General features: G+C 44.4%; 1 protein-coding gene across 1 annotated transcript in view; it reads left to right on the forward strand.

The window, feature by feature from the left end:
• LOC141082588 (uncharacterized) overlaps window positions 1-25,809 on the forward strand; it is a 321,439-nt gene that overhangs the window by 200,718 nt on the left and 94,912 nt on the right. Inside the window, exon 4 of the mRNA XM_073566570.1 lies at window positions 23,528-23,583. Coding sequence (XP_073422671.1) covers window positions 23,528-23,583 — 56 coding nt within the window. The remainder of the gene's footprint in view (window positions 1-23,527; window positions 23,584-25,809) is intronic.

A 25,809-nucleotide genomic window follows, 5' to 3' on the forward strand; every position in this document is an offset into this window, starting at 1 on the left:
TGTCAATAAGACACCTATCCATTACTAATCCTATAGTTAAGGGATTAAATAAAGACACAGCCAGAATAAAGTATTTTAATGAAATAGAACACCACACAGTTTCCCATCTTTATTGCACTTTTAATTCCTGCGACGCCCACTATCGTGCAAAAAACGTAAAATAATAAACCAACACAAATACTCCCTGTTCCGATGTAATCCATTTAATAACAAGTGTCCCACGACGATCTCCCATGTAGAGCTGTCACATCGGAAGATTTGACCACTCTCCAGGGGCTCCAGTGATACACTGACCGGAGATAATACTCCTGCAGTGTATCATTGGAGTTCGTGCTCTCACTTTACGACACTATAGAGCGATGCCGCAAGTGACAGCATGAATTCCGATGAACTCTAGGTGACGGAGTGATACACTGCAGGAGGATACCTCCTGTCACTGTATCTCCAGAGCCCCTGGAAAGCTGTCATATCTCCCGATGTGACAGCTCTACACGTGAGATCGTCGTGGGACACTCATTATTACATGGATTACGTCAGAACAGGGAGTATTAGGTTGGTTTATTTTTTTTGCAGGCGATCGCGGGTGTTGGGGATTATCGGAGTATGAACTGTATGTGTATATGTATGTTCTGTTTGTGTATATGGATTTTTTTTTCAACTATTCAGCACAGTAGCCGGATGATGGGACTGCTTTCCCATCATCTGCTAATGCTGTCACTGTTCTATGTGATAGCAGACAAAGCCGGATGGGACTAATACTCCCATCGGACGATGCCTGCCTACACAAAGACCCACAACACAGTTTGTTAAACAAAGTACATTCCAGATATTTGAAAGTACGTTTATCCCACACACGGAGCACATCAAACTTTGCTTCCAATTCTGACTTTTTTATTGAACGTTGAAAATATTGTACTCCATTTAAAATGGGAAAGGCACGTGGGAAGGGACTGGAAACTGGACGTGATGATGATTGTGCATGCAGAGACAGAGGCCGTGGGCAAGCTGCAATTGTGCCACAACAAACACACACCTTCTCGCAACAGATTTCTGTCAGAATTCATAGGGGACGGCAGAAGACCACTTTTGACACCAGAGCAGCGTGAAAAGGTAGTTGGTTGGATGGCGAACTTTTCCAGTCACTTTGCCACCAGCACCCTGTCTTCCACGTGGTCAAGTCTGAGTAGCCGTGAGTCTTGTCCGCATATTTGTCACCCTGATCCTCCTTCCACATCCCATGCCGAGTGCCCGCCGACAACTGATCCCACACTTGGACACTCTGAAGAGCTGTCATGGTCCCCTTCCCCCCCCTTATCCATATCCATATGCATGGTCCCCTCACCCCCCTTTTCTTGGTATGCATGGTTCCCCTCACTCCTATTAATCTGCACACATACAAAAAAAAAAAAATATATACTCCCCTTTCTTCCCTGAGTCCAGAGCTCTCCCGTTTTGCCGGAAGCCGGGGGAGGATTGTGGCGCATGCCCATACCGCGCTGTCCTCGCCATATTGCTGAAGACACACTGCAAATATGTTTTCAGTAAAATGGCGCCGGATAGCGCTATGCGCATTCGCGATTCCCACACGCACTCCTGCCCTGGTCTCTGGCCGAAGAGAATCGCAGCGGCAAAGCTCCTCTCAGTCAGGTAAGTTTGTAAGTATGGCGCCCGAGATCGCCATATCATATATCATAATTAAACCATTATTGAATAGTATTGAGGCCATTAAAAATAACTGGTACTATACATTCCTCCCCTGGTTTCAATCACTAATTAACCTGCCACTAAACTGTACCATTTTTCATTTATTGCAATGTTCCTATAGATATGTATTTTTTTTTGCTACCAATAGAAAACCACCTTGGTAAAACAAAACAGCCTGGGCTTAGCTCCTTAATGTCCAATGACGGGGATAACCCATCATGACAGGATGTCAGTTCCCGCATCATTACGGGCTATCCTCGTCATGCCTTTGAACTACCACTGCGTGTAAACACGCAGTGGTAGTTTAACGGAATCTGTCACCTAGTTTTGGCGGGCTATTTAAATGAGGTCTGTCCTGTCCGATGGTTGGTGTTTCGGATCTTTGCCGCCTCCCCTTCCATGGCTGCCGTCCACAGTTTTTTCATGAATAGGAGTAGGTGTTCGCCATCTTTCGCGCGTGCGCTAAGCATTCTTGGCACGCGTAGTATGGTTTGCCCAACTGCGGGCAAAGCCAAAAAGCCTTACTGCGCTTGAGCCGGTTAACTAGGCCCCGGAACACAGCAAAATACTTCCGGGGCTTAGTTATCCGGCGCATGCGCAGTAAGGCTTTTCGGCTTTGCCCGCAGTTGGGCAAAGCATACTGCGCGAGCCAAGAACGCTTAGCGCACGCGCGAAAAATGGAGGACACCTACTCCTACACAAACAAGAAGTATTCAGCTCACCCCTCTTCACTCCTGATCACACCTCCGACGCACGGAAACACCCTGACCTGGGTGTATAGTGCATGCACAACATAAAGAAGGATTTTTCCAGCGTCTCCAGGAGATAAAATAATAATTGCTTTATTGAGAATATAAAATCTTCATACCATCAGGTAAAAACGACATAAAGAGGCGTATGGAGGGGAGCAATTTTCTATGCGTTTCACCCTGAAAGGGCTTAATCATGGAATGCCATGGAATGCCTACTCCTATTCATGAAAAAAAACTGAGGACGGCGGCCAAGGATGGGGAGGCGGCAAAGATCCGAAACGCCACCCATTGGACCGGGCAGACCTCATTTAAATAGCCTGCCAAAACCAGGTGACAGATTCCCTTTCAGTGCCGACAGCTGAGATGCACGGCAAGGGATGCAGGGACCCTTGCAGTCGGTCCCTGCACCCCAAGCGCTCTGATTGGTCAGTCAATCTGACTGACCAAACACAGCAGCGATCAGGCAGGAGATGCTGAAATTTCAGCATCTCCTGCCTGATCAGTGCAGGAGCTCAGTGCTGCCAGTGGCTGAGCTTCTGCACTGACAGCCAGGAGCAGCGCCCCCGCCGCCCCTGGCTGTTAACCCCCTGAGTGCTGCGATCCCAGCGTTCAGGGAGGGAGGTAGAGGGTCAGGGGCTCCCTCTGCCTCAGGTCGGCGTCCCCGCAATGTAATCGTGAGGCCCGACCTTTGCCATGATGACCAGGAGGTTGTCATGACAACCTCTGGGTCATACAGCTACAGAAAGCTGCTGACACCATGCTCACAGCATGGTCTTGGCAGCTTTCTCCATAGAGTATAATACATTGCAATGCTGGAGCATTGCAATGTATTATACCTGCAATAAAAGTGAAAGTCCCATAAAGGGAGGGACAAGGTAAAAATTTTTTTTTTAAAAAAAAGTAAAATTTTTTTTTTTAAAAGTAATTAACCCCTTCCTGACATCCGACGGTATATCCCAACCATGGGACCTGGGCCCCTATGCCCATGGACGGGATAGTACGTCGGGCGCGATCAGCGGCGCCCACGTGGTGAGCGCCGCTGATCGCGGCCGGGTGTCAGCCGATTATCACAGCTGACACCCGGCACAATGTGTCAGGGGCGGTCACAGACCGCCCCCGACACGTTAACCCCTTGCACACCGCGATCAAACATGATCGCGGTGTACCGGGAGTTAAAGGGAAGCATCGGCAGGGAGGGGGCTCCCTCCGTGCTTCCCTGAGCCCCCCACGGCAGCGCAATGTGCAGCGCTGCTGCGGGGGACTCCTTTCCTCCAGGCCCCCGAATCCAAGATGGCGACGGGGGCCTTCGGGGGCCTGAGGAAGCTGGCTTCCTCAGTGCCTGCAAAGCGCAGGCATGAGGAAGTCTTCTGCAGTGCCTGTGTCAGATCGCTGATCTGTCACAGTGATCTGTGATGTGACAGATCAGCGATCTGTCCCAGGACAGTGATGTCCCACCTGGGACTATTTAATAAAGTAAAAAAAAATAATAAAAAAAAGTGTAAAAATAATTTAAAAAAAATCGCCAAATAAATTAGAAAAAAAAAAAAAATATTCCCCCAATAAATCCATTTTTTGGAAATAATAAAAAAAACAATAAAAGTACACATATTAGGTATCGCCGCGTCCGTAACGACCCGCCCTATAAAACTGTCCCATTAGTTCACCCCTTTAGCGAACCCCTTAAAAAATAAAAATAAAAAACGAAGCAAGAAATAATGATTTATTATCATACTGCCAAACAAAAAGTGTAATAACGCGCGATCAAAAAGACCCATATAAATATCCATGGTACCGCTGAAAACGTCATCTTGTCCCGCAAAAAACGAGCCGCCACACAGCATCATCAGCGAAAAAATAAAAAAGTTATAGCTCGCAGAATAAAGCGATGCAAAAATTATTTTTTATATAAAATAGTTTTCATTGCATAAAACCGACAAAAACATAAAAAAACGACCTAAATGAGGTATCGCTGTAACCGTACTGACCCGAAGAATAAAACCGCTTTATCAATTTTACCGCACGCGGAACGGTGTAAACGCACCCCCCCAAAAGAAATTCATGAAACGCTGGTTTTTCTTCATTCTGCGTCCCAAAAATCAGAATAAAAAGCGATCAAAAAATTTCACGTGCCCGAAAATGGTACCAATAAAAATGTCAACTCATCCCGCAAAAAATAAGACCTCACATGACCCGGTGGGTCAAAATACGGAAAAATTATAGCTCTCAATATGTGGTGATGCAAAAACTATTTTTACAATAAAAAGCGTCTTTTAGCGTGCGACAGCTGCCAAAAATAAAAACCGCCATAAATAGTAAATCAAACCCCCCGTTATCACCCCCTTAGTTAGGGAAAAATAATAAAATTAAAAAAAAGTATTTATTTCCATTTTTCCATTAGGGTTAGGGCTAGGGTTAGGGTTAGGGCTAGGGGCATGTTGGGGTTCGGGTTGGAGTTAGAATTGGGGGTTTCCACTGTTTGGGCACATCAGGGGCTCTCCAAATGCAACATGGCGTCTGATCTCAATTCCAGCCAATTCTGAGTTGAAAAAGTCAAATGGTGCTCCTTCCCTTCCAAGCTCTGCCATGCGCCCAAACAGTGTTTTACCCCCACATGTGGGGTATCAGCCTACTCAGGTCAAATTGCAAAACAATTTTTGGGGTCCAATTTCTCCTGTTACCCTTAGGAAAATAAAAAATTGGGGGCAAAAATATCATTTTTGTGGAAAAAAATGATTTTTTTATTTTCACGTCCGAGTGTTATAAACTTCTGTGAAGCACTTGGGGGTTCAAAGTGCTCACCACACATCTAGATAAGTTCCGTGGGGGGTCTAGTGTCCAAAATGGGGTCACTTGTGGGGGGTTTCCACTGTTTAGGTACATTAGGGGCTCTCCAAAGGCAACATGACACCCGCAGACCATTCCATCAAAGTCTGCATTCCAAAACGTCACTACTTCCCTTCCGAGCCCCGACGTGTGCCCATACAGTAGTTTTCTCCCACATATGGGGTATCAGCATACTCAGGACAAATTGGACAACAACTTTTGGGGTCCAATTTCTCCTGGTACCCTTGGGAAAATAAAAAATGGTGACTAAAAGATCATGTTTGTGGAAAAAATACGAATTTTTTATTTTCACGCCCGGGCGTTATAAACTTCTGTGAAGCACTGGGGGGGTCAAAGTGCTCACCACACATCTAGATAAGTTCCTTAGGGGGTCTAGTTTCCAAAATGGTGTTATTTGTGGGGGGGTTTCCACTGTTTTGGTACATCAGGAGTTTTCCAAACGCGACATGGTGTCCGATCTCAATTCCAGCCAAAAACGTCAAATGGCGCTGCTTCCCTTCCGAGCTCTGCCATGCGCCCAAATAGTGGTTTACCCCCACATGTGGGGTATCAGCGTACTCAGGACAAATTGCACAATAATTTTTAGGGTCCTGTTACCCTTGGAAAAATAAGAATTGAGGGTGAAAAGATCATTTTTGTGGAAAAAATATGATTTTTTAATTGTACCGCTGTACGTTATAAACTTTTGTAAAGCCCTTGTGGGTTCAAAGTTCTCACCACATATCTAGATAAGTTCCTTGGGGGGGTCTAGTTTCCAAAATGGGGTCACTTGTAGGGGGTTTCCACTGTTTAGGTACATCAGGGACTCTCCAAACGTGACATGGCGTCCAATCTGAATTCCAGCCAATTTTGCATTGAAAAAGTCAAACGGCGCTCCTTCCATTCTGAGCTCTGCCATGCGCCGAAACAGTCGTTCCCCCCCACATATCAGGTATCTGCGTACTCAGGACAAATTTCACAATAACTTTTGCAGTCCAATTTCTCCTGTTACCCTTGGTAAAATAAAAAAAATTGAACCTGAATTATTTTTTTTATGAAAAAAAGTTAGATGTTCATTTTTTTTTAAATATTCAAAAAAATTCCTGTGACGCACCTAAAGGGTTAATAAACTTCTTGAATGTGGTTTTGAGCACCATAAGGGGTGCAGTTTTTAGAATGGTGTCACTTTTGGGTATTTTCTATCATACAGACCCCTCAAAGTGGCTTCAAATGTGATGTGGTCCTAAAAATAAAATGGTGTTGTAAAAATGAGAAATCGCTGGTCAACTTTTAACCCTTATAACTTCCTAACAAAAAAAAATTTTGGTTCCAAAATTGTGCTGATGTAAAGTAAACATGTGGGAAATGTTAGTTATCAAGTTTTTTGTGTGCCGCATCTCTGTGATTTAAGGGCATAAAAATTCAAAGTTGGAAAATGGCGAAATTTTCAAAATTTTCGCCAAATTTCCATTTTTCTCACAAATAAACGCAAGTTATTTGAATGAAATTTTACCACTAACATGAAGTACAATATGTCACGAGAAAACAATGTCAGAATTACCGGGATCCATGGAAGCGTTCCAGAGTTATGACCTCATAAAAGTACAGTGGTCAGAATTGTAAAAATTGGCCCGGTCATGAACGTGGAAGCCACCCTTGGGGGTGAAGGGGTTAAAAAAAAAAAATCCCCTAAAAACTCAATTTTTATGTAAAAAAAAATTATAAAATAAAAAAATACACGTTTGGTATTGCCGCGTCTGTAAAAATCCCATCTATAAAAGAATCACCCTAGTTAACCCCTTCAGTGAACGTCGTAAAAAACCCCACAAAAGTAGCAAATTATACTTTTTCCAAGCAGTATCATCATACCGCTTGGAAAAAGTGCAATAACACGCGAAAAAAATGACGGATATAAATAATCATAGTACCGCTGAAAACATCATCTTGTCCTGCAAAAAACAAGCCGCCATACAGCTCCATTAGAGGAAAAATAAAAAAGTTATAGCTCTCAGAATGAAGTGATGCAAAAATAATTATTTTTTTCTATAAAAGTTTTTATTGTGTAAAAAAACCCCACCAAAACATAAAAAATATAAATGAGGTATCGCTGTAATCGTAGTGACCCGAAGAATAAAGCTTCCTTACCAATTTTAACCACACGCGAAGCGGAGAAAAAAAAAACATGCCTCAATTGCTGGTTTTTGTTCATTCTGCCTCCACAAAAATCGGAATAGAAAGCGAGCAAAAAACGTTATGTGCCCGAAAGTGGTACCAATAAAAAAACGTCAGCTCGTCCCTCAAAAATCAAACCCCACACACGACTCTCTCGGCCAAAATAAGGAAAAATTATAGCTCATTAAGTCATTTTTGTGGAAAAAAAAATATTTTTTAATTTTCACAGCTCTACGTTATAAACTTCAGTGAAATACTTGAGGGTTCAAAGTGCTCACCACACATCTAGATAAGCTTCTTTGGGGGTCTAGTTTCCAAAATGGGGTCACTTGTGGGGGGTTTCCACTGTTTAGGTACATCAGAGGCTCTCCAAACGCAACATGATGCCCGCAGACCATTCCATCAGTCTGCATTCCAAAACGGCGCTCCTTCCCCTCCGAGCTCTGCCATGCACCCAAACAATGGATCCACCCCACATATGAGGTATCAGCGTACTCAGGACAAATTGCTCAGCAACTTTTGTCCTATTTCTCCTGTTACCCTTGTGAAATTAAAAATTTGGGGGCAAAAAGATCATTTTTCTGGAAAAAAAAATGATTTTTTAATTTTACGGCTCTACGTTATAACCTGTGAAACCCTTGGGGGTTCAAAGTGCTCACCACACATTTAAGTAAGTTCCTTGGTGGGTCTAGTTTCCAAAATGGGGTCACTTGTGGGGGGTTTCCACTGTTTAGGTACATCAGAGGCTCTCCAAACGCAACATAATGCCCGCAGACCATTCCATCAGTCTGCATTCCAAAACGGCGCTCCTTCCCCTCCGAGCTCTGCCATGCACCCAAACAATGGATCCACCCCACATGTGAGGTATCAGCGTACTCAGGACAAATTGCTCAGCAACTTTTGTCCTATTTCTCCGGTTACCCTTGTGAAAATAAAAATTTGGGGGCAAAAAGATCATTTTTCTGGAAAAAAAATAAATGATTTTTTAATTTTACGGCTCTACGTTATAACCTGTGAAACCCTTGGGGGTTCAAAGTGCTCACCACACATTTAAGTAAGTTCCTTGGTGGGTCTAGTTTCCAAAATGGGGTCACTTGTGGGGGGTTTCCACTGTTTAGGTACATCAGGGGCTCTCCAGACACGACATGGCGTCCGCTCTCGATTCCAGCCAATTTGACATTTAAAATCTCAAGTGATGCTCCTTCCTTTCTGAACACTGACGTGCGCCTATAGATTGGTCTTCCTCCACCAATGGGGTATCTGTGTACTCAGAAGATATTTCACAACAAATATTGTGGTTTATTTTTTTATTGATACCCTTGACAAAATAAAAATTGTGTCCAAAGAAAAATTTTGGAGAAAAAAAGTTAACGTTCATTTTTTTCCTTCCACATTGCTTCAATTCTTGTGAAGTACCTAAAGGGTTAATAAACTTATTGAATGTGGTTTTGAACACCTTGAGGGGTGCAGTTTTTAGAATGGAGTCACCTTTGGGTATTTTCTGTCATATTGCCCCCTTAAAGTGACTTCAAATGTGAAGTGGTCCCTAAAATACTGGTTTTGTAAATTTTGTTGTAAAAATGAGAAATCGCTGGTCAACTTTTAACCCTTATAACTTCCTAAGAAAAAAAAAATTGGTTCCAAAATTGTGCTGATTTAAAGTAGACATGTGGGAAATGTTATTTATTAACTATTTTTTGTGACTTATCTCTGCGATTTAAGGGGAGAAAAATTAAGTTTGAAAATTGCAAAATTTTAAACATTCTCGCCATATTTCCGTTTATTCATAAACGCAAGTCATATCGAAGAAATTTTCCACTAACATGAAGTGCAATATGTCACGGAAAAACAATCTCGGAATCCGTTGAAGCTTTCCAGAGTTACAACAACATAAAGTGACAATGGTCAGATTTCAAAATTAAGGCCTGGTCCTTAACCTACAAAATGGCTTGGTCCTTAAGAGGTTAAAAGGGAAAATAAAAAAAACATTGGACCAACAGGTACTGAAATATCACGTCTTTGTAGTTATCTTTCTTTGTATCTTCTTATACCACAATCCTATTGGGTCTCTGTTGTAGGGAAACACAGGGAGTATTATGCCCTCATCACCTGGCCTAATGCCACTGGGTGATTTCACTACTTTCCCTAGTTAGCAAAAGAACAGACTGTAAAGAGTAATCTGTCCCTCCCCTTTATGACATTAACCCCTCGCTTCTCCAAAGCAATGGGCGAGGGAAGTGCAGGTGTCCATGGCTGAGCACAGTCCCTTCATCTTCTATTGCTGCCGTTGTTCAGGGCCTTACTTTATATGCCATTTGGTTTCAGGCAGAAGCTTCTAGGGATAGTTCTCCCCTTGCTTATCAGCTGGTAGTTATGAGGATTCACCCTGGTTACTGTTCAGCTACATCTGGGCTTAGTCTCAGCGCTTAATTGGACATCTTCATTCTACGCACAAGACACAGCCTGCACTGTGGGAAAGTGAAATTGAAAATCATACTTGAAAAAGTTCCAAAGTCTTGGCAGTACTAACTCAGTCCAAAGCAACAGTCCAAGATAGATTAACTTGTCCAAGATAACGCAGTCCTGGTGGCTTGTTTTTACAGCCCTTGATCAAATGAATAAAACAAAATTACTGTAGGTTTGTCTGTCCAAATTAACTCTGCCCAGAACGACCTTTTGAAATTTTAAACTGTAGCAAATAAATATTTCTATTCTAGGTAACAACTACTAAATAAAATGTTTTATATATGGACTTACATATACTAAAATAAATCATAACTCCAGAATATCAAACACATCAAATTCATGTCAATCACATTTGCATAATAATGATGATCATAATTACCAGTACAGTACTGCCGTGTTATTGTGATCACAAAATAATGTTACTACTAAGGCCTGTTTCACACATCCATTTTTTCCCTTCAGTCAGAATCCGCCAAATTTTTTAAAAAAACGGATCCGCCAAAAAAGGGACATGTCACACTTGAAGTCATTTTGAGGGGTCTGTATGATAGAAAATACCCAAAAGTGACACCATTCTAAAAACTGCACCCCACATGGTGCTCAAAACAACAGTTTTGAAGTTTATTAACCCTTAAGGTTTTTCACAGGAATTTTAAGAATGTTTTTTTACTTTAAAATGAACATTTAACTTTTTTTCACAAAAAAACGAATTCAGGTCCAATTTTTTTTAATTTTACCAAGGGTAACAGGAGAAATTGGACTGCAAAGGTTATTGTGCAATTTGTCCTGAGTACGCAGATACCTGATATGTGGCGGGGGGAACCATTGTTTCGGCACATGGCAAAGCTCGGAAGGGAACGAGCGCCGTTTGACTTTTTCAACTCAAAATTGGCTGGAATTGAGATTGGGCGCCATGACACGTTTGGAGAACCCCTGATGTGCCTAAACAGTGGAAACCCCCCCATAAGTGACCCCATTTTGGAAGCTAGACCCCCCCAAGGAACTTATCTAGATATGTGGTGAGAACTTTGAACCCCCAAGGGTTTCACAGAAGTTTGTAACGTACAGCCGTACAATTAAAAAAATCATATTTTTTCCTTAAGCATGACCTTTTAGTCCCCTATTTTTTAATCTTTCCAAGGGTAACAGAAGAAATTGGACCCCAAAAGTTGTTGCCCAATTTGTCTTGTGTACGCTGATACTCCATATGTGGGAGAAAACTACTTTATGAGCACACGTCGGGGCTCGGAAGGGGAGGAGCACCGTTTGATTTTTTTCAGCGCAGAATTGGCTAGAATTGAGATTAGATGCCATGTTGCGTTTGGAAAGCCCCTGATGTGCCCAAACAGTGGAAACCCCCCAATTCTACCTTCAACTCTAACCCCAACACACCCCTAACCCTAATCTCAGCCCTAGCCCTAATGGGAAAATGGAAATAAATACATTTTCTAAATTTTATTATTTTTCTCTAACTAAGGTGGTTATAAAGGGGGGTTTGAGTTACTATTTGTTAGCGGGTTTTTATGTTTGGCAGCTGTCACACACTAAGATGCTTTTTATTGTAAAAATAGTTTTTGCATCACCACATTTTGAGAGCTATAATTTTTCCATACTTTGACCCACAGTCATGTGAGGTCTTATTTTTTGCGAGACGAGTTGACGTTTTTATTGGTACCATTTTCGGGCACGTGACATTTTTCTCCAGCAACCTTCCACAACAGCATAGGAAGAGGTCGTCTCCACGCCCTAATGGGGGACAGGAAGCACGAGAGATTAAAAGGTCCCTCCCTCCTCCCTCTCACCAGTGTCTTTCCTGTCCCCCATGGGGCATGGAGAGGTCTGGTGTGCTGTGTGGCCGGCTGCTATAGCATACCTGTAGATTCAAAGCCGGGCAGTGGTGGTCGGTGGCGCAGCCTCCCCTCCTCTGTTCTGCTCCCGCTTGCTCTGCATTCGGGACCGTTCCTGGCCCTCCCGCGCTCCCCTTTGGGGAGTAAAGCGGGCCAGTGATCCCCGCCGGAGGCCTCCCACAGCTCTCCGGCGTCTCCTCCTCCCCTGCGTGCTGTGCGAAGACCCGGAAGTGACGTCACGCGCGGGTCACTTCCGGGGTATGTGGAGGGCGCGCTGTCATGGCGGCCCCCATCCTGCTGCCAGCGCGCGGAGCTCGCCGGCATCTGCTGTGCCTGCTCCAGGACCCAGGGAGGAGGAGGGGGAATCAAGCTAACGCGCTGAGGGCAGAGTTAATCCTTCATTAACCCGCCGGAAGACGCCGACAGGTAAGGCAAATCCCCTGCTGTCATGGACGGTTCTTCCTGCCCTGCATCTGCAGAGCACAGTGCTGTCCCAGCCACAGTGAGTGTTACCTGGGGTGGGTCCTAGTGGTACGATCTGGGATAGAGGTCCTTAAAATACGTCTCCCCCTCTTTCTTATAGGGAGAAAAGTCTGCCCATAAAAGCACCAATACGTCCAGCAAAACGGCCAAATGTGCCATATGCAGTACGAAACTTCCCTCTAATTGGGAGAAAGTTATGTCAGGCATGCACGGATAAAGTGGTCAGGGCCGAGCACCCGTCATTAATTGACGAGATCCGCAGCTTGGTCACCCGTCAGGTTCAGACCTCTTTAGCCGCCCTGTCCCCCCCTCCACCTCCACCTCCACCCCCTCCGATTATGGGCTCACCACCTTCAAAGAAATGGAGGATTCAGGTGGAGGATTCAGAATCCGAGTCGGAGAGATCATTCAACTCAAGCTCCGAAAATTGGGAGCAACCAGGGACCTCTAGAGCACCTGACGTTAGAAGGTATCTCCTTTCCACAGAATATGTGGAGGAGTTGATTAGCGCAGTACGCGCCAGTATGGGCCTAGAAGATGAACCTGTAACGCAAACAGCACAGGATCGCATGTTTGGGGGTATGAAGGACCTAAACGAGCAGGCTTTCCAGTTCATAAAAGCATAGCGGACATGATCTCCCAGGAATGGGAATACCCTGAGAAACGCTACTCAGCCCCTTCAGAGCTCCGTCATAGATTTCCTCTGGAAGGAGAGGAGTTTAAATGGGACATCCCGAAGGTCGATGTCCAGGTGGCAAGGGTGGTAAAGAAGATGGTTCTACCATTTGATGATGCGTCTCAGATTAGAGACCCGATGGACCGTAAAGCTGAAAGCCTCCTGAGGAAAACATGGAAAACCTCTGCGGCCACCTTAAAATCAGGAATTGCGTCCACTTGTGTCTCTAGGTCCCTCTTTCAATGGATTGAGGAGCTAGAGAACCATTTTCCGCATGGTACCTCAAGAAGTGACCTCCTTAACTCACTCCCTATCTTGCAGAGAGCTACGGGCTTCCTGGCAGATGCATCAATGGAGATGATCCGTACTTCTGCCAGAGCCATGGTACAATCAAACTCTGCCAGATGAGCCCTCTGGCTTAAGACGTGGAGCGGAGACATTACATCCAAAAGTTAAACTATGCTCTTTACCTTTTAAAGGTGAACATGTCTTCGGCCCTGCCTTAGACTAAATTCTGGAAAAAGCCACTGACAAAAAGGTGCTTCCAGAGCAGAGAACCACAAGAAAACGTCTTTTTCAAGCCCCCCAGAATCGGTCATCCCAACCACGAGGGAAGAGAGAGACTGGAAGATGGAGCTACGCTAATGGGAGAGGCAGGAACATCCTGGTCCCCCAGCAGCAGCAACAGCAGTCCCAAGAAAAACAATGACTCGATCCCGGTGGTGGGAAGGCTTTTGAGTTTCTTTCCTGCTTGGCAGTTGATTTCCAACAGCCCCTGGGTCCTCAGTGTGATCAGAGAGGGCCTACTGCTAGAACTCGAATCCTATCCCCCACGGGGTATAAGAGTCCCCTCCCTACCATCTTGGGAGACCCCAGCTCTAAATTCCAGCATTCAGCAGCTTCTACAGTCAAATGCCATCTCTCGGGTCCCTGTGAAGGAGCAAGGAAGAGGACATTATTCCAAAAGGTCTCAACAACACAATGCATACCACAAATTCAAAATGGAGTCGGTAAAGACCGCCATTCCTCTAATATGGCAGTCTTACTTTATGGCAACTATAGATCTGAAGGATGCCTATTTCCACATCCCCATCTATCCTTCCCACAGAAAGTATCTGAGGTTCGCGGTCCACCAGGGTCAAGAAATAAGACACTTTCAATACAACGTGCTTCCATTTGGGATATCATCTGCTCCTCGAGTATTCTCCAGGATCATGACGGAGGCTGTGTCCCACATCAGAAGCCAGGGCATATGTATTGTACCCTACCTTGACGACCTACTAATAAGAGCCTCCTACAGGACTCTGGAACTACAGGTGACTCAGACCCTGAGTATTCTCCAGTCGTTAGGATGGATCCCGAACATAAAGAAATCACAGATTCCAACCCCCCCAGGAGGTGAAATTCTTAGGAATCCTACTGGATTCAAAAAATCAAATGTCCTTCCTCCAGGAGGAGCACCAGAGATCCATAATATCAAGGATCTCAGAGTTCAGGGAACAGAGATCCCCGACCCTCAGGTCAGCTATGTCCATACTAGGGTCTATGACCTCCTGTATCCAGTCAGTACCTTGGGCACAGGCCCACTCCAGAACGCTCCAGTCCCATATCTTAAGAAACTGGAATCGGGATCACACCTGTCTGAACAAAAAGGTCCAGACCCCAGGGGTAGTGAGAGCCTCGCTGGCATGGTGGATGGACCACAAGAACCTGTGCAGGGGAATCAACTGGTCTCAGACCCCTTTAGTCACGGTAACAACAGACGCCAGCAAAAAAAGGCTGGGAAGCTGTAGTGCCTCGTCACCCATTCCAGGGGTTATGGAGCCAGAAAGTGAGCGCAAAGTCCTCAAACTTCAGAGTGCTGAAGGCAGTGGAAGAAGCTCTACTGGCAGCAAGACACCAGGTCTGGGGCCAGCACATCAGTCTACTCAGACAATATAACAGTGGCCCATCTCAGGCACCAGGGGGGTACGAGATCCAGCAGCCTGGAGGGCCTCTCAAACCGAATATTTTCCTGGGCCGAAAAGCACCTCCGTTCTTTGACGGCAATTCACCTGAAGGGTACCGCCAATCTTCAGGCAGATTTCCTAAGCAGAATATGTATCCAGCCTGGCGAGTGGACCCTGAGCAAAATAATCTTCCAGAAACCGGTCGACAGGTGGGGCCTCCCGGAGGTGGACCAATTAGCCTCAGGAGAGAATGCTCAAGTGGAAAACTACTTTTCACTGAACCGCAGGGACAGGTCCCTGGGAGTGGATGCCTTCGCCCACAGGTGGAGGTTCCATCTAGCTTACGCCTTCCCGCCAGTCCCAATCCTTGCCGCAACCCTGAAGAAGATTCGGGACGATCAAACCCCATCCATCCTAGTAGCTCCGTTATGGCCAAAGAGGAGCTGGTACTCTTTGATTACGGAGCTGGTGGTAGTCGGACCATTCATCCTACCCATGGAAGACGACCTTCTCTCGCAAAGGCCCCCTACATCACCCAAACCTCCGGGGAATGAGGTTGGCGGCCTGGCTACTGAAGCCCAGATCCTGAGGGCCAGGGGCTTATCAGAGGCGGTAATAAAGACCCTCCAGAAATCCCGAAAACCGGTCACTATCGCTATATATAATAAAATATGGAAGAGGTTCTCTTTGTGGTGTCTACCAGACTTGCCTGACCCAGAGAAACCTAACATTTCTCGTATCCTGGATTTCTTGCAGAGGGGGCTAGAACTAGGTCTAAAACCTACCACATTGAAAGTACAAGTGTCGGCATTAAGTTCTATGTTCGACTGTGACTTGGCCAACCACAGGTGGATAAGAAGATTCATGACATTGGCCACTAGACTTCATCCAAAGAAGCTAATAGCGGTCCCAACATGGGACTTGAATGTGGTGCTTACGGGACTCACTCAATCTCCCTTTGAGCCCTTGTCATCCTGCACTTCTCAGCTCCTCACCTGTAAAGTGGCCTTCCTTGTAGCAATAACTTCAGCAAGGCGAGTAGGAGAGCTCCAGGCGCTCTCAGTTAGGGAACCCTACCTAATTGTTAGAGATGATTCCATAGTTCTCTCTCTTGTCCCATCTTTTCTGCCGAAGGTAGTGTCCGACTTCCATAGGTCACAGAATATAATCCTTCCGTCTTTTTGTCAGAACCCAGCAAACCCCAAAGAGGAGGTGTTTCATACACTGGATGTAAGACGTATAGTTCTCCACTACCTGGAGTGGACCAAACCCTATAGAGTCGACCACAACCTATTTATCCATACCTCTGGCCCAAACAGAGGGAAGAAGGTGGCGAAGAACACCATTGCCAATTGGATTAGAAGGGCTATCTCTGAAGCTTACCTGATGCAAAACATCACTCCCCCTGCTGGAATCAAGGCGCATTCAACACGATCTACCTCTACGTCATGGGCTGAGAGGGCAGGCGCATCTTCAGAGCAGATTTGTAGGGCAGCAACTTGGTCCTCCTTACATACCTTTACGAGACGTTATAGATTAGACCTTGTATCCAACAGGGATCTAGTCTTTGGCCGAAAAGTTCTTCAGGCCGTTGTCCCCCCCCCCCCCCCCCCCAGTGCAGTATAGGTTGTTATGCCTCCTATGCTGTCGTGGAAGGTTGCTAGAGAAAACAGAATTAGACTTACCGGTAATTCGGTTTCTAGAAACCTTCCACGACACCACTATTTCCCTCCCTGTATTCTTGGACAAATTCTGAGAATCTTAAAGGCATCCGGTGCTATGGTAATCAGTTGTAAGTCACTGGTGAGAGGGAGGAGGGAGGGACCTTTTAACCTCTCGTGCTTCCTGTCCCCCATTAGGGCGTGGAGACGACCTCATCCTATGCTGTCGTGGAAGGTTTCTAGAAACCGAATTACCGGTAAGTCTAATTCTATTTTTGATCGCTTGTTCCGATTTATGGGACGAAGAATGAACAAAAACAGCATTTCATTTATTTCTTGGGGGGGGGGCCGCTTACACCGTTCCACGTGTGGTAAAATTGACAAAGCGGTTTTATTCTTCGGGTCAGTACGATTGCAGCGATACCTCATCTATCTATTTTTTTTGTGTTTTGGCGCTTTTATGCAATAAAAACTATTTTATATAAATTATTTTTGCATTGCTTTATTCTGCGAGCTATAACTTTTTTATTTTTTCGTTGATGACGCTATATGGTGGATCGTTTTTTGCGGGACAAGATGAAGTTATCAGCGGTACCATGTTTATACATATCCATCTTTTTGATCGCGCGTTATTGCACTTTTTGTTTGGCGGTATGATGATAAAGCATTGTTTTTTGCTTTTGTTTTTTATTTTTTTTTCTGAAGGGGTTCACTAAACGTGGTAACTAGTGGGACAGTTTTATAGGGAGGGTTGTTATGGATACGGCGATACTAAATGTGTACTTTTATTGTTTTTCTGTTTTTTTATTTATAAAAAGAATTTATTAGGGAATATATATATTTTTTAATTGGTAATATTTTATAAATTATTTCTTTACACAATTTTTTTTTTAACTTTATTATTTTGTCCCAGTGTGGGTCATCACTGTGAAGTGTCAGATCGCTGATCTGACACTTTGCAATGCATGTGTCAGATCAGCGATCTGACAGGCACTGAAGGGGGCTTTCTCAGCGCCTGGTCTCAGCAGGCACTGACAAAACCGCCTCCCTACAGGACGCCGAAGGCCCCCGCAGGCCATATTGGATCCGGGGGCCTGCAGGGAGGAGACCCTCGGAGCAGCGCGAGCACATCGCGCTGCTCCATGGGTCTTAGGGAAGCACACAGGGAGCCTCCTCCCTGTGCAATTCTATCCTAATCCCCCGGTACACTGTGATCATGTTTGATCGAAGTGTGCCAGGGGTTAATGTGACGGGTGTCAGCTGTGATAATCAGCTTACACCCGCCCGCGATCAGTGACGCTTCCCGCGGGGCTGCTGATCGCGTATGACGTGCTATTCCATCCACGGGACTTAGGTCCCAGGTCACATGGACGGAATAATTAGTCCTATGTAGGAAAGGGGTTAACAAAGGATATCCATGACGAATACACAAAGCACATAGTGACAAAAACAAGTCTATTTCTTTAGTCAACCCCCAGTATATCAACAGTCATCTAACGCTAGCTCAGTGTCTGTAATTTCACTCTCTCTTTTCCTTGTATGTTTCTCTCACATGGCTTCCACATACAGAATCCTCTTACATCTGTTGTGGTCTTTTGCCTTTTAAAACATCAAGTTCTATTACAAACCCTCAAGTGAGAAATACACATTTATGCATCACCAAGACCAAACTCAATTCATCATATATCTCAGCCAGCGCATACGTCATAGTATGCTCACAGGAATATTTATCTTCTTAAGAAATTCTAGAACGAAAACAAACATCATTAGACATCAAAAAATGGCAAAACTGTTCAAACAACAATTCTCAGGGATGTTCCACAACTTTTATCTAAAATCTGAAATTAGATTAAGCCATGAGGGAATCATGGCAGGAGGTGGTGTATGCCATGGTATTGGAGGAGTGTAAGGGGCGGTTACAGTAAGGGCTGTGTATGCCTCCATCAGGTAGCTCCCACCTCTATCCTTACAACCCCCTATCTCATTTGTCGCCACCCTCCTTGGCCTGGCGATTTGCAATTTACTTTTCCTCCTCAGATCTTGCCATCTAATCCACAGGTCACTTGTAGAGATCCCATCTATCTCCTGGAATGGAACTTCACTAGCTATCAGGTCACAAAACAACTCCGTCCTGCTCTTTCGAATTTGGGTATCATCTTTTCTCCTTCCTTGATCTACTCTCTACTGTACTATTTTTTGACACTTTTGTACTCTAGAGCAGATAACTGAGATTAGATTGCATGCTGTGTAGACAGTAGTGGAATTTCCCATAAGCGCACTGAACATAGAATTTAATGGGGCTTTGTAAGCAGCTGGGGCACCTTCTATTAACTTATTTTTCATCAATATTGTCAATATTGCAGCATCTGGTCCCTTCCAATCCTCAACAACAGCAAAGTGATCCTTCAGATCTGGCAAAGGATTGCGAGTTATACCACCTATGCATGCAATTTCTCTCAATCTCTGAATTCTGTCTGCAAGAGACTCCCATCTAGTTTGTGGTACTAATTCAGTAGGAGAGTTATACACTTGTGCCAAGGAATCCCTTACCAAATGCAATAGTGAGAAATTCTCTGCAGTGTCCCTTGCACGTCTCATTTTTAGACGTACCATAGGATCAATACAAATACTACCAATTCCTAATGCCTCTTGATTATTCAAAAATATTGCATCTGACCCAAGATCCCATAATCTGAGAATCCGTGTTAGCATATGTTCTCCTGCTTGCTGCCTATACCTGGTAGCTAATTCTGCTAGCTCTGCTGCTGCAAAATTCCTAATTTCCTCTGTCATGGCAACTTGTGCTCCTGTAGCTGCATTTCCTGCATCCATCCTATCTCCACTACGCTGTGTGACTTCTCTCTTGGTCTTTCGTAATACAACTGGTCTGGCATGCATTTCTACCTCATCTGCCTCACTGTCAGCGCTGTCCCATTCTAGCAAATCTGACCATTTCTCATGTGCAATCATGGTCCTTATCTGTGCAGTAGGAATATCTGACACTGGCTGCTGTCTCCTCCTGCGCCTATTCTTATTCACAATTTTAACCACATAAGATTCAAAATTTCTTTGCATATCGTCATGCTGTTTCATTTGGTCTTTCAAGGCTAATTGCAAGCCAATCCTTTGCTCTACAGCTGTATGCAGCTGTAAATGCAAGTTAACAATCTCCCCTGCAAACTTTGAAGTGCCTTGACACAGCCCCATCCAACGGCTGCTGCTGATTTCTGCTCTTTTGCATCTCTAAATTTGGCTGCAACATCCTGGGGATTTGATAAGCACTGTCCCTCCATATACTTATTACATTCCTGTGCCATTGGGGACCATTTTCCTGATAACACCCATTCTGGCAAGGATCTGACACTACTATTCTCAACTGCTTTCCTATTCTTGACAAACTTACTTAATTTTGCAAACATTTTTTTTTCAAAACAATCCCACTTCTGACACCAAGTTGTATTGTAATGGATTGTAATGAATAAGAAAATGCTCGCACACGAATTGAATTTACTTAAATTGATTTACTTAATAAATGATAAGATTAAATAAAATTTAAACACTAAATAAAACAAGCATTACATACATTACATTATTAAGGTAGGAAATCCTTCCATCTGTGTGTCCATCTCTCTCTCTTCTCAGTATCGTCTGTCACATCTTCCCTCTGCTCTCTGTGTGTGTCCCCCCTGTATATCTGTGTGCTCTTTTATGTGTAAACTTCTTTGATGTCAACAAGGTATGTTTACTGGAGGCTAAAACTGCCTCCAATTAGGATAAACATCTCCTGGGAAAGCTTCAATAAACTAACTCCCATCTTTGGATGTCAAAGGTCCTTATGTTCGAAGATGAATTTAAATGACCAGATCATTTACATTCCTTTGTTTAGAAGATAAGTGTTAAGGTAATAAAAACCAGTTATTTGCCCTGTTTGGACAGTTTTAACAAGTTCCAATGATCTGACCTTCAGAAAAGGTTGGCAGAAGGAGATATAAATATAGATATATATATATATATCTCCATATCAGTAATTAGTAAAATAATTGGAGTTTTGAAACCATTAAAAATAACTCACAGTATACAGTACAGGCTGCATGGGCTATTCCTATTGTTTTCATAATCAATCATCAATTAAGCAGGTAAAAGGTCCAGATCTGCTTCCACATGTGATATTTGCATTTCAAAGCTGCTACTGTGAACCCACAACATGCAGTTTATACCAGCTCTCAATTGAAGAGAAGCAAATCATGATTAGGCTGAAAAAGAAATCCTTGGAAAAAAAAAGCACACTGGTGAGCTTGGCAACTCAAAAATGCCTTGATTTACCAAGATACAAGCAACAGTGGTGGTTTAAAAGGTCATTCCAAGTGAAGAACACTATACAAGAAGAAAGTATTTATGTATCTATGTCTATCATAAAGAAAAAAACTTAATTTGAGCAAATTCAGAGCATTCACCACAGTGTGCATACCATTAATCAGCCTTAAAAATCAGTCCAGATCATGCAAAAAAAAAAAAAAATTAAGCTAGCCCAGTTCTGGAAAAGCATTCTTAGATAGATGTATTTTAGATAGATGTAACTAAGATCAACCTATTCCAGCATTATGGGTTGAAGAAAGTATGGAGAAGGCTTGGAACGGTTCATGATCCAAAGTACGCCACATCCTACTGTATGTAAAACATGGTGGAGGCAGTGTGATGGCAATGGCTCTTGGTTACCACTGTTTTTTTATGATGTGACTGAAGACTAGATGAATTCTGAAGTGTACAGAACTATACTTTCTACCCAGATTTAACCAAATGTATCAAGGCTGATTAGAAGGTGCGTCACAGTACAGATGTACAATAACCCAAAACATGCTTCAAAAGTAACCTATGAGTTTTTTAAGGCAAAGAAGTGGAATATTCTGCAATGGCCAAGTCAGTCACCAGTTCTCAACCCCTTGATGCATGCACTTCACATTCTTAAGACAAAACTTTAAGGCATCAAGACCCACAAACAAGCACAAACTGGTCAGCTGCACTATAGGATTGGCAAGACTTGACAAAGGAGGAAACCTAGCGTTAGGTGACTTCAGACAGTTATTGCCTACATAGCAATCTCAATAAAGGATTGAAAATGAACATTTTATTTATAGTAAACAATGTCAAGAGCAACTGCTCATCAGATGTCCTGTGACCAAACATTGCCATATACCGAATAGAATACTTCAGAATAATAGAATACTTCATGTATTGACCCATTAACCCCCGGAGATTTTTTCGGTTTTTCGTTTTCGTTCTTTTCTCCCCTTCTTCCCAGCACTGTAACTTTTTAGTTTTCCATCATTTTGACCATGTGAGGGCTTATTTTTTGCGAGAGTTGTACTTTTGAGCAACACCATTGGTTTTACCATGTCGTGTACTCGAAAACAGGGAAAAAATTCCAAGTGCGGTGAAATTGCTAAAAAAGTGCAATCCCACACTTGTTTTTTGTTTTGGCTTTTTTGCTAGGTTCACTAAATGCTAAAACTGACCTGCCATTATGATTCTCCAGGTCATTACCAGTTCATAGACACCAAACATGTCTAGGATCTCTTGTCTAAGTGGTGAAAAAAATTCCAAAGATTGCTAAAAAAAAAAATATTGCGCCATTTTTCGTGATCTCAGGTTGGGTGAGTGCTTATTTTTTGCCTGCCGAGCTGATATTTTTATTGATACCACTTTTGTGGTGCATATACGTTCATTTGATCGTCTGTTAATGCATTGTAATGCAATGTCACGGCGACAAAAAAAACGTAATATTGGTGTTTTGATTTTCTTTCTTGCTACGTCGTTTAGCGATCGGGTTAATCCTTTTTTATTGATCGGGCGATTCTGAACACGGCGATACCAAATTTGTGTATGTTTGTTTTTTTTTATTTTATTTTGAATGGGGAGAAGGGGGGGGGGTGATATGAACTTTTAAAAAAAAATATCTTTAAGCCCTTTTTTTTTTTTTTTTTTTTTATAATATTTTTACTTTTGACATGCTTCAATAGCCTCCATGGGAGGCTAGAAGCTTCCAGTACTCGATTGCCTCTACTACATAGAGGTGATGCACATATCACCTCTATGTAGCTGAATTACAGCATTGCTATGAGTGCCGTCGACAGGGTGGCGCTCATAGCAATTTGCCATCAACAACCATGGAGGTCTCGAGGAGACCTCTGGTTGTGATGGCAACGCATCGCTGACCTCCGATCACGTGACGGGGGTCAGCGATGTGCGTATTTCCGGCCCAGCGGCCGGAAGCTCTTGTTAAATGCTGCTGTCAGCCTTTGACAGCGGCATTTAACTAGTTAATAAGCGCGGGCGGATCGTGATTCCGCTCGCGTCTATTGTTCAAAACAGCTGACATGTCACTGCCGGAGCCCACCTCAAAACTGGTGGATACTGCCAGCTGACATACTATTCCATCAGCTGGAAGTAAGGGGTTAATAAACCAACACAATTAGCCAACTCAATGTGTTTCTCCATCAGAATGTTCATCAGGAGTGTCATTAATAAAAAAAAATTGTGTACAGTATGTGTAGTGGTGGTTTGGAATGTATATATTCAATAGTCACACATACCTTGGCGTGCTCAGAGTGTGGTTGTATTTGTTTCTATGTGATAGTAGTCACAGCATTCTGCACATTTGTTTAATTAGAAAATGTTTGCCAATTTCATTTGCTGCAGCTGTATTCCACTACCATTTTTCTGAATTCATATCTGGATGGAAAGTATGATGGATTTCTGCTATGTGTGAAAATTCCCTCGTAAACCTTATGTGAATCTTTTCTCATAAAACTTTATATTAAGCTTTTCAGCATATCCTGCTCGAGATTGCAGAGCATTTTCATGGTGCCTTGTGATTAAGATTTATTTAGAGTGTCGCTTGCAGTACACTGACGTTACATAATTAGCAGTAATTGTGTATTAGTCTCAATTTTCCAGTTTTGCATAACTTTTCTTTAAGTGATGTTTCTGTGCTCAGTCCAACAGGTCATAAGAGGGCGCGGCGTAGCCCCCATCCATGTGCGAAAAAAACAGGTAAGGTTTATGTCTGTGTTTTTTTTGTACTATAAGGTAGCGTTTTTTATTCATGTTGGGTACACTCACTTGGCAGCAGATTAACAGGGTCCAGAACGGGGTTTTCCAACATAAACAGTCCATACGGTTTATTGTTACACAGCATAAACCATAGAAGCATGAAGAAAAGGTAAGTCTTACATCAGACCAAACGAATGTTCATAATAGAGCTCCGCTCTCGTAGCCCTGTGGTCTCACAGGCTGTGCTTTGTCCAGAAAATGGGCTCTATAGCCTTCCAGTTATTTCCCACTGTCCTGGGTTACCTCTTAGGCTGGTTTCACATTAGCGCTTTTTAAGCGCACGCACGGCCGGGGGTAGCTCCGCCCCCGAGCCGGCTCTCTGCCCGGCGTGCCCGCCCCTTGCTTGTAGCGCCGCCTCCTAGCGCACAGCGGCGCCTGCGATCGGCGCACCCTATCTTTAGCATAGGGTGCGCAGATCGTGCGCAGGCCGTGCGCTAGTTGCGCTTTGACCTGCGCTGCGCACTTTTGACGGTGCGCCGTGCGCGCCAAAATCAAACTTTTCGGATTTTGGCGCGCACAGCGCACCGTCAAAAGTGCGCAGCGCAGGTCAAAGCGCAACTAGCGCACGGCCTGCGCACGATCTGCGCACCCTATGCTAAAGATAGGGTGCGCCGATCGCAGGCGCCGCTGTGCGCTAGGAGGCGGCGCTACAAGCAAGGGGCGGGCACGCCGGGCAGAGAGCCGGCTCGGGGGCGGAGCTACCCCCGGCCGTGCGTGCGCTTAAAAAAGCGCTAATGTGAAACCAGCCTTAGTTGCTTCTCATTCAGGACATCCATTCCCTCCTGGGGACTGTCCAACACATACAGGCCAATATACACAAGCCTTACCAGGTCAGCGGCCTCAGCATGTGCTATTCAGGGAGCCAGCACCTAGGCCTTCCGGGACCTTCCACATGGCCCAATCAGATCCATGCATTCTCTCATGTGACCTACCCTGGTCACCTTATATGGTCTGTAGCCACACCCACAAGTGAGGTATGGATCACATGGCAATGACCTCATTGCAGGTCCATTCCAGACACCCAGCCATACACACACACACATACAGGTTTTATTATGGTTATGAGTTCAGACACACCGCCCCTGGGTGGGTTTGTAGGTTACTGGTCCCACCCAACTCACCAAGCCACCTGGAAGCGTCCCTATTGTAAACAGAAACCATCAGCAAAATATCTGCTGATTAATAACGATTCCAGCTTCCATCCCAGGGCCACCCACCCTGCGATACATTTACCATCCTGCCGTTCATCCTTTCTCCATTACAATAATGGAGATGCCTGTATGCATGTCCTGGGAGGCCCACACAGTGCCCCCTAGCTGTCACAGTGGTCACTGCACCACAGTACGTTTATACATATGTTTTTCTGTATGTATTCTTAGATTTTGTTATAGATTCTAACATTAGATTGCATGCTTCTTCTCAACATCACATTTCTTTGAAAGGGGAAAACCATGCTTGTAATCCCGCTTTAGTGGGTGTTTCATATGCTGGAATACATAGGGTTAGGACTCCTTTTACCAATGGGCACTGATGAATGGTACTTTGTTATTCTTGCTATTGGATGAGAAATGCATACAATTGTATGCAGCCTTGGTAAAGTGCTTGTAAATGTGGAGAAATTTGTGCATATGCTGCTGATGTACTACAAATACTTGTCCAAAGCTGCTAAAATTGTATCCACTTTTTATCTGAGAATAGGACTAAATATGTACAGGTTTCATAGGCAGAAAAAATGAGGGCAATCTCAGCTCTAGGAGGCCCATGGCCTTATACGCCCTAGCAGTAATTTTTTATATGTCGCCATTGGTGCATATATCCCGGCAGCAAGCATTCCTGGCGCTCCTTTGCCGACAATACTGAATTTCTCCCTCACCCATGACAGCACCACGGAGAGAGGGGGTCCGCCCATCAAGGACAGGAACCTACAGACAAAAGAGCGGCACCTCTCCTCCGCCCCCAGTTGGGTTCCTGTCCTTGACGGGTGAACCACGGCAGCAGGAGCGCAGCACTTACCGGAAGGTGAAGATCCGGGACCGTCCCGTCCGCGGTCAGACAGCGGGGAGGCCCCTGTCGCGGCGGGGTCGGTTGCCGAAGCCGCCACCGCTGCAGCTGAGGGTCTGTCCAGGGTGAGCGGGCGGGGAGGACCGGGCCGCCGCTCCGGGAGGA

The sequence above is a fragment of the Dendrobates tinctorius genome, unplaced genomic scaffold (assembly GCF_039654945.1).
Source record: "Dendrobates tinctorius isolate UK_male_01 unplaced genomic scaffold, ASM3965494v1 ptg000018l, whole genome shotgun sequence".
Classification (NCBI taxonomy): Eukaryota; Metazoa; Chordata; class Amphibia; order Anura; family Dendrobatidae; genus Dendrobates; species Dendrobates tinctorius.